The following is an 8,368-nucleotide window of genomic DNA, read 5'->3' on the forward strand; positions in this document are numbered from 1 at the left end:
ATTACTAATATATTAAACAGAACTGTGGTTTGAGGTATTTCAATAATTATTCCCTGTTTTTAATAAACTAATTATAGATCATTCAATCCAGAATTTTTTGTGGCTCTAGCGTCTTTATTATTAAAAGTAGGCGTACAGGACACGGAGTTGAACCATGGACGGCCGTTCTGCGGACTGAGGCCTCTGTACATGGGTCACACAGGCTCTACCCTGGAGCTGAAGCCACACTCCAGGACCTAATTTAAATAAAAATCACGATACTCACATATATGATCTTCTCCCTGTATCTGATGAGCAGGTTGCGGAGAATCCCAGCCTCATTCAGGTCGCCCAGCCTGATCATGTCCTCCACACCGTGGATGGAGGTGGGGTGCATTGGCTTAATGTTGGTGGCATTCTGCGGTGAGATCCAGTGCTCCTGAAGGCAAAGCAATCTGTGAGTTGTGGGTTGATTCGTCCGCTGCTGTTCTGATGTAATACATGCTGCTAATACTAACTAGTACAGGTGAACACCTAATCAGCAAAAGTTCTCAACAGTACATTTTACTATTTTAGTAGGATGGTAGTTCTGCCGGAGGTTTTCCTTCCCGTTAATGGGGAGTTTTTCTTCCCACTGTCGCTTCATACTTGCTCAGTATGAGGGATTGCAGCAAAGCCATGTACAATGCAGATGACTCTCCCTGTAGCTCTACACTTCTCCAGGAGTGAATGCTTCTTGTCGGGACTTAGATGCAATAAACTGGTTTCCTTATATAGGACATTTTTGACCAGTCTGTATAATCTGACCCAATCTGTATAATATGATTGAACTTGACTTTGTAAAGTGCCTTGAGATGACATGTTTCATGATTTGGCGCTATATAAATAAAATTTAATTGAATAGGATTTTCTAAACTCCAAGTGCTCTATGATACACAATACTTAAATTTGCATACTCGGTTTTTGCAACATAGGCGTTGAGAGATTGTGATAATATCTAAACTTTGTCAACATTTAGTGGGTTATTACAATTCAACACATTTGTTTGATGATATTACTACTGTACATCTGCCGTCTGTGTATAGATGTTATAATCTCCTGTCCTTGAGGTTCGCCGTCCTGCATATTTTACATCCGTTTCTGTTTCATTTTCCCTAAATGCAATAATCAGGTCATTAGAAGGTTTCTGACTGCATGCTGAGGAAGACATTCAGCTTTTTTTATTCAGGTGTGTTGGACCAGAACCGGTCTCTTGTCCGTCCCTGGGTGATTGGAGTCTAGGTCCCTAAACTTTACACAATTCTCTGTAAGTCATTAAAACATATGTGAGAAAAGTGATTCTGAAATAGTGGGGCATATCAGGAAAAGACTCTAAATCCATCATCTATTCAGTTAAATTGCCACGTTTTTGAAAGCACAAGTTTCCAGCTTGTTTTCCAATAATGCGAATCGAACAAGGTTGACTAACATATGACAACAGCTGCTCACCATCAAAGGAAAATCTAATTTTGTCAACTGAACTATATTCTACAAAGGCTTGTTTTCAACAATACAGTACAGTGATAACTTATTTCATGCACCCATGACTTCTAAATCTGTTAAAACTTGACCTTTTTATATTTGTAGCATTACTTCACTCAAACTATGATTTGTAAAAAGAAAAGGCTTTTTGTTTTTCTTTTAAAAATTTGTTTGCAGGGAGAGAAGTAATAAAATTGATATAGGAAATTAATAATATTTGCCTGTACTACATTTAAAGTGGAGGAAGAGGGTGAGTGAAAAATGTCCTCCTCTGAAGGGGGAGTGGACCAAAAAAAGGTTTGTGAACCAATTTTTAAATGTTTGCAGTCCAGGACCTAAACCAAACAACATAATTACAAAATTGTGAAGATATTTTAAAAAATCTTGCAGTGGCAATATTATTAGTAAATCCTGCAAAAGATACTGGCTGCGATATCTGTCTATTATCTTCTTTCCTCTTTCTCATCTGTGCCTGCATCACTTGGTGACCTTTAGCATTTTTTAGCAGTTCGTTACAATCCGACAGCGACTTGCATTCAAGGGGACGCATGGGACACAGTGCCTCACCCCTCATCATGGCAATTAAAATACTAACAATCATGAGAGAAAATTCTATTTGTCCACTTGACTGCTCTATAAACTTGTTTTCAGTATGATTTCAACATTTTTATGGTCAAATTAGCAAAATTTACTGAGCACCTGTTCAAATACATGGGAGAAGGGTAGGGACAGGTACCGAAACTCGGTATGAAAACGGCCAAGGAGCCACGTGGGAAGGTCTTCCTAGACCGACAGGCTGGTATTTTTAAGGTCATAATCATTTTTCCAGGGAGACTCCAACCCAAACATTAATTTGTTGATCTTCTCCTCCTTCAGAAACACGCCGAGGGGACTGATGGGAGGGGCTAACGTTCTACTGTCACATGCTCGCCTGACAACTATTTAGCAACTTTTCAGATCACGCTAGAGATTTTTATTTTCAAAAGTAACAAAAGCAACGAATTTAGCGATACGTTTCTGTGTTGTTAGACTTTGACATCTAGTAAAAGCAGCGAGTTTTCGTCTCTTCAGCAAACTATCAGCTCCTCCTGCTTTGAAAGCTGACAGGTAGGGCTGGGCGATAAATCGATTTAATCGATTAATTCAAATTTACAATTCTTTAAGATATCATTTTTGGAAAATCTGGATTTTATTTTGCCAGTACACTCATTGGGTTTCCATGAAGAGAACAGCATGTGATGCTGAATATATGTTTAGGCAAATGTATTGTCAAAATATTGTTAAGTAGAAACTTTTTTTTACCATAATACGAGGTACTTCATTTACTTATTTACTTTTTTTTTTAACTTAGTTTGAAGTTCACAAGTGCAGTGAAGCCTGTTCTTAGCTCAATGTGTAATACCACTAGCAGCAAATGTTTTGTTATATTTTCATTGTTTATAACGGTACGGCTGCCATCTTGTTTTACAAGCATGTTTCACAGCTTGTTTTTAGTTGCACTTTGAATTCAGGTCAACTCCCTGACGAAATACTTTGACATAAAAGCAAGGTTTTATAATAATTTCTTTAATTTATTTTTTATGAAACAAAGAGGAGGAAAAAAAAAAAAAATCTATTAATCGGATTTGGTATGATAAAACCGGAAATTTATTTTTTAATCCATATCGCCCAGCCCTACTGACAGGCGGTCGGTCAGCATCATCGTGTTGAAGTCAGAGACGAGACAGACTCGTCTGTTTCACATTGAAAATGATTCCCGCACCAGCAAAGCTTCCACTAGAGAACAAAGCGGGATGTAAATATATTATAAACATATTCTTTAATGGGTAATGATAATTTATCTTTCTCTGAGACTGCTACACTTAAATAGATCCTCCCTGTAACTGATTGACATGCAGCCTCTCATTTATTCACCTCATCCACTGTGGCTGCCTCTGCTGTCTTTTGGTTAAAATTTATATAAAAACATGTATAAATGTAGTTTTGATTCAGGTAAAATATTATTTAATACTTTAAATATGCTCAATACAAAAAAGAACCCTACAACATAATTGCGAGTATTTTTGATCATTTTCTTGTCAATGTAGATATTCCTCTCTCCTACATACGTTTTAGCCTTTTGTTTATACAAAGTTATTTATATAATGTTTTTATTGCTCTGTTTCTAAAAAATAAACCATTTGTTTTTTACCCTTTTTTCTGATTAAAAAATAAGTTTCGATAATGGCACCGATAAAATATCGGATACATAAGGAGAATCGTTAAAATTAGAAGTATCGATAAGTCCTTAACTATACCCATCCCTAAAGAAGGATGAAGTGAGGCAATGAGAAGCTGCGCCTATTCTACAAACCATAAATATATTGTTCTACGGATTGAGTTCTCTGGTGAAAACATGTCTCTAGTGAACAGCAAAGATTTTATAAAGCAGCAGGTATCCGACCTGGTTATTTCTCTTCTTTACCTGGCTCCAGAACCACCACAAGATCCAGTTGTCTCCAACCAGTCGCAACAAGTCCAGGTTGTCCCAAGATAGACATTTGTTTCACTTGCCAAAAATAAATAAATAAATACTAAAAAAATAAAAAATACAAAAATTAATATTTGGCAGGTTCTCGTGCCCCCATCATGACAGAATGATGGTCCTTATTTGGAGAATCACTGTTTTAACACTTCTATATAACCCAGACAATCTTCAGAAACTGGTGACAGAAACGTGCATTTGATCAGGGGAACCTGCCGATTTACTCCTTACATCCTAAGGAGGTGTCATACACTTTGTTTTTGCCATACAGTACAAGAATTTTGGCTTCATCTGAGCTCAATAAAAGATGATATTGTGGAATCTTTTCTGTGTCAGATCTTTATTATATCCTGCCATGTAAAGCTGTAAGGCAGAAAGTGGTTGTACGCTCTCTTTACCTTGACTGTATATGTAAAAGTGTTTGCTATTGCCAAAGTAATAAGCACCACAACCTATTAAAGTTGAGTATCGCTAGTATGTTACGAACATTTCATAGAGGAGCCTACTGCAGTGGCAGGGCGCCGCCATTTTTATATTCAATGGCGGAAGTACACACCGGACGTCAAATGAAATGTTTAGGTTTCGTTACTTTTCTGTTGGGCCTCCGCATCATATACGAAGAAGCAGGAATGTCCAAAACTTCTGGTGTGAACTTTGTAAAAATGCCGGCGCCCTGCCACTGCAGTGGAGGTGCCTCTCTCTCAGGACTTACATTTCCTTCGTCATCCAACACCTGGATCTGTCCGGAGTCACAAAGTTTGACCACTGCACCGATGGGAACTTCAAATTCTCGACCGGTCTTCAAATCCAACCAGACGTAGTCGCCCTGCACAGAAAGCAAAGCAAAAATCTGAAATTAATAAAACAGCTTTACTGTAGTTAATAAGCTGTAAATTAGGAGTGCTGCTCCTTCGGTGCATGTCACGTTCACACAGTGCATTACTTTAAGTAGTTAGAAAAGAAATGCATCACTAAAATGAGACACCGCAGACTTATTTCACGTATATTTTATGCAGCTGATCTGTAACGGAGAGAAAGTAGCTGAATAAGCTCATTAGGAGGACCAGCTCTGTCCTGGGATGCTCCCTGGACCCAGTGCAGGTGGTGGGAGACAGAAGGACTGTAAGGACAACCACGTCACTGAAGGACAATGTCTCCCACCACGCATGGAGCTGCTGCAGAGCTGGAGAGCTCCTTTAGTGATTGCTGCATCTTAGATGCACAAAGGAGCGCTTCCACAGATCCTTCATACTCCCTACTGCTTTTAGACTCTAATTTCCGCTGCTTCCAACAAATTAAAAAAAGTTGCTGGTTCCACAGAAAACAGCACAGATATTAGACAATGGTCTTTTGTGCAGCCAAGACTGCTACTGCTGTAGAGAATGTATGGATCAGAATCAGAATCAAGTTTAATCACCAAGTAGGTTTGCACATACAAGGAATTTGACTTGGTGATGATGGTGCAGACAGAAATAAGAATACAATAAAATACAATAAAATAAAGTAAAATTGAATAAAATCAATATATATATATACAGATTATACATTCAGTAGACTGTGCGTTAATGTAACGCACAGTCACAGGCTATGTAGTGAAAGCCCAATCATGGCGTCACTGAGCCAACAGCTGATTAATGTTTACCTCCATTGATTTGTACAACAGAACGGAGCAGAAGCACATCTCGATGGGGGAGCTCTGATGGACAGAACACATTTGTTGTCCCATCCTCGAAGCTAACATCTGAACAGAAAGAGTCACCCTATGTCCGAGATGTTTATCTCACTGTTGAAGCTCCAGGAACTTCAATCTTTTTACGGTGCTCTCAAACATCAGTTACGTAGCGTCTGCACAGCTAACCTGTGGCATTTTTTCTTTTATTCCTCTGTCCGTCTGCCTCAGAGGGTTGTATGTTTTTTTTTCCTGGATGTACAGCCATGTTATAAGAGTTTAAACTTCCTGCTACAGCTCTTTGTGTTGGACATTTGAGCAGCAGCTGGAAGGATAGTGGGGCTCAGTGTCTCTGAGCCACTCGCTCAGGTGTGAGCCACCAGTACTGTCAAAGACTCCTGGAAAGGCGTTGAAGCGTTTTCAGAAAGAACGGAGCAAAGGTCCGGTTGCCTCCGATTTAAGACAGCTTGCTATTGCAATTACCCGGATAAATGAGAATTTGCACAGGTACTCAGAGTCTGTGTTTTTGCAGCGCTGCTGCCTGTAGAAGTGGGACAAATAGGGTCAATGTGAATGGGTGTTTACATCGCTTTATTCAATTGACACAAATGAGTATTTTAAAATCATTTAATTTTCTTAGTATCAATTGTTTTGTTGTTACTTTGTAGAGGTGAATGCTGAGAAGGAGATCCCTGACCTAAACACTGACCAAAAACCTAGTTAGGTATGCGTCACACGCAGGTGTTAGAAATAACCTGCAAATGATAAAATGCTATTACCTGCATGTATAATTACAATGTAGGGTACAAGAAAGCCATGTGTAATTATATAAACAGCTGGGAAAGATGATATCAGCATATTGTGAGCTCATTTCCACAAAAAGCAGAAACAGATAAATGAAAGCAAAAATAAAGTCTAATTTGATGCATAAGGTAATAAAATCACATTACGTAATACAAATTCAACTTTTGACTCAGACTAATATGTTTTCCAACTGGTAATGTTAACCTCTTAAGACCTGAGAACTTCATGCTTTTAAACACTTGAAAAAAGGCTAAAAAAGATCAGTTTCTCTTCAAATATACACGTTTGATCAATTGTCAACCTCATTTACAGATCTGTCAAGAGAAAGAAGAGAATCTGATCATTTAGAGGAACCAAAAAGCCCATGTTTAGACTCAAATGATCTGCTCTTTAGAGGTTAAGCTAAGATTGTTTAACATCACAAACAACTTCACACCTTAAGCAACATGAGGATCAATTTTAGTCCCAGTAGGAACTAGTAGAGGTGAGAGAAATTATCTCAAATGTTCTAATGAGCTACCAAAAAAAAAACAGAACACACACAGGGAGACTTGCAGCATACCGGCAGCAGAGTAGTGGGTTTTGTCACGGTGTTGACATTTCGCAGCAGCGCCCATTTTGCCTGATCCTTCTCGTAGAGTTCCACATAATCCCGGCGCTTGAACATCTTATCGTGCACAAATTTCAACAATATCCAGAATAGGCAGGCTTCCTTTTCAGAAGTTGAAAGATGTCCCAGAATGCAGCTGAACTGTGAGTTACGATTGTATAATTACAATTCACTGCCAAACCTCTTTGCAATACATCCAAACAAATCCGATTCTTCGTGATGCATCAGGTCATCACATGATTACCTAACAAAGATCCGGGCGGCTGCTTCCTATAGCGATTACTTTAATTAGAAGAAGTAGAAAGGCAATTTAACAAAATTGTCCCAGAAGATATTTTAGAATGTAGAAAAGCCACAAAAAAGAGGTACATCCTGGGTTTGGACTTTGTTGTTTCCTTAAAAAACAAAACGTCAACTGAATCTAAAAATTCTGGTTAAAGACAAAAGTTTGAGAAGTTTTCTGGAGTTTCCAGGAGATAAAAAAAAAAAATGGTCTTAGCTCTACAGCTCAGGTCCTCCCTCCCTTTCAAACATAACTCATTGCTGACCTCTCCTCCACACTAACCCCCCACCCCCACCCCCCATGTTGCCCATGGCAACAAGATGTCACTTCCTCCTCAGGTGTTTTTCATGGTATTTGATTACTTTAGAGCTCAATCTCTAAATGCTTCTGCAATATAAAAACTGTCAATATTCTTTTTTGCAACAGATCATATTATGCCAACAGGTGTGTTTACATCTTGCCATTTGTTTTTGTTTAGTCGACATGTTCCAGGTGAAAAAAAAAAAAAAAAAAAAAAAACCTTTTCAAGACAAAAGGAGAAACTGAAGTTAGGTCTGTTCTAAAAACAAACAAAAGATAAATTAAATTCTGCTTTTGAACCTAGATGTGAGCTGCTGACTGGTAAAGTGTGTTATTGTGTTGGGGTGTGGAGTTTGTGTTACATCCATGTCGCTTTAATTAAGTAAACACACTGGCAAACTGAGCCAGCTGAACATTACACCACCATACACCTGTTACACCATAATGCATGCAGAAAGACAGACACACACACACACAGCTCAAGGGAGCAAGGCTAACGGCAAACTATCAGAAGCCACACATTAAATTATTCAACATTCAGGATCAGTCACGTGTCTCGCTGAGAGCACTTATGTTCTGTTAGTCACAGCACTTTTCTGTATGCCTTCTTTGTGCTCAACACTATTCATACAATTTCCTTTTCTGACCATTTATCACCAGAACCAAGTCTTTTACAGC

At 38.6% G+C, this 8,368-nt stretch overlaps 1 protein-coding gene across 2 annotated transcripts in view; it reads right to left on the bottom strand.

The window, feature by feature from the left end:
* The window catches only part of myo7aa (myosin VIIAa), a 70,047-nt gene extending 62,824 nt beyond the window's left edge, over nt 1-7,223 (bottom strand). Inside the window, exons 1-3 of one of the 2 annotated variants that reach the window (XM_036149536.1) lie at nt 7,060-7,223; nt 4,737-4,850; nt 266-418 (exon numbers count right to left, since the gene is read on the bottom strand). In XM_036149536.1, the coding sequence (XP_036005429.1) occupies nt 266-418; nt 4,737-4,850; nt 7,060-7,164 (372 nt within the window). In that variant the 5' untranslated portion in view covers nt 7,165-7,223. The remainder of the gene's footprint in view (nt 1-265; nt 419-4,736; nt 4,851-7,059) is intronic. The other variant, XM_036149537.1, reaches the window with a different exon arrangement.
* Between the last annotated feature and the right edge of the window lie 1,145 nt (nt 7,224-8,368).

The sequence above is a fragment of the Fundulus heteroclitus genome, chromosome 18, assembly GCF_011125445.2.
Source record: "Fundulus heteroclitus isolate FHET01 chromosome 18, MU-UCD_Fhet_4.1, whole genome shotgun sequence".
Taxonomy (NCBI): domain Eukaryota; kingdom Metazoa; phylum Chordata; class Actinopteri; order Cyprinodontiformes; family Fundulidae; genus Fundulus; species Fundulus heteroclitus.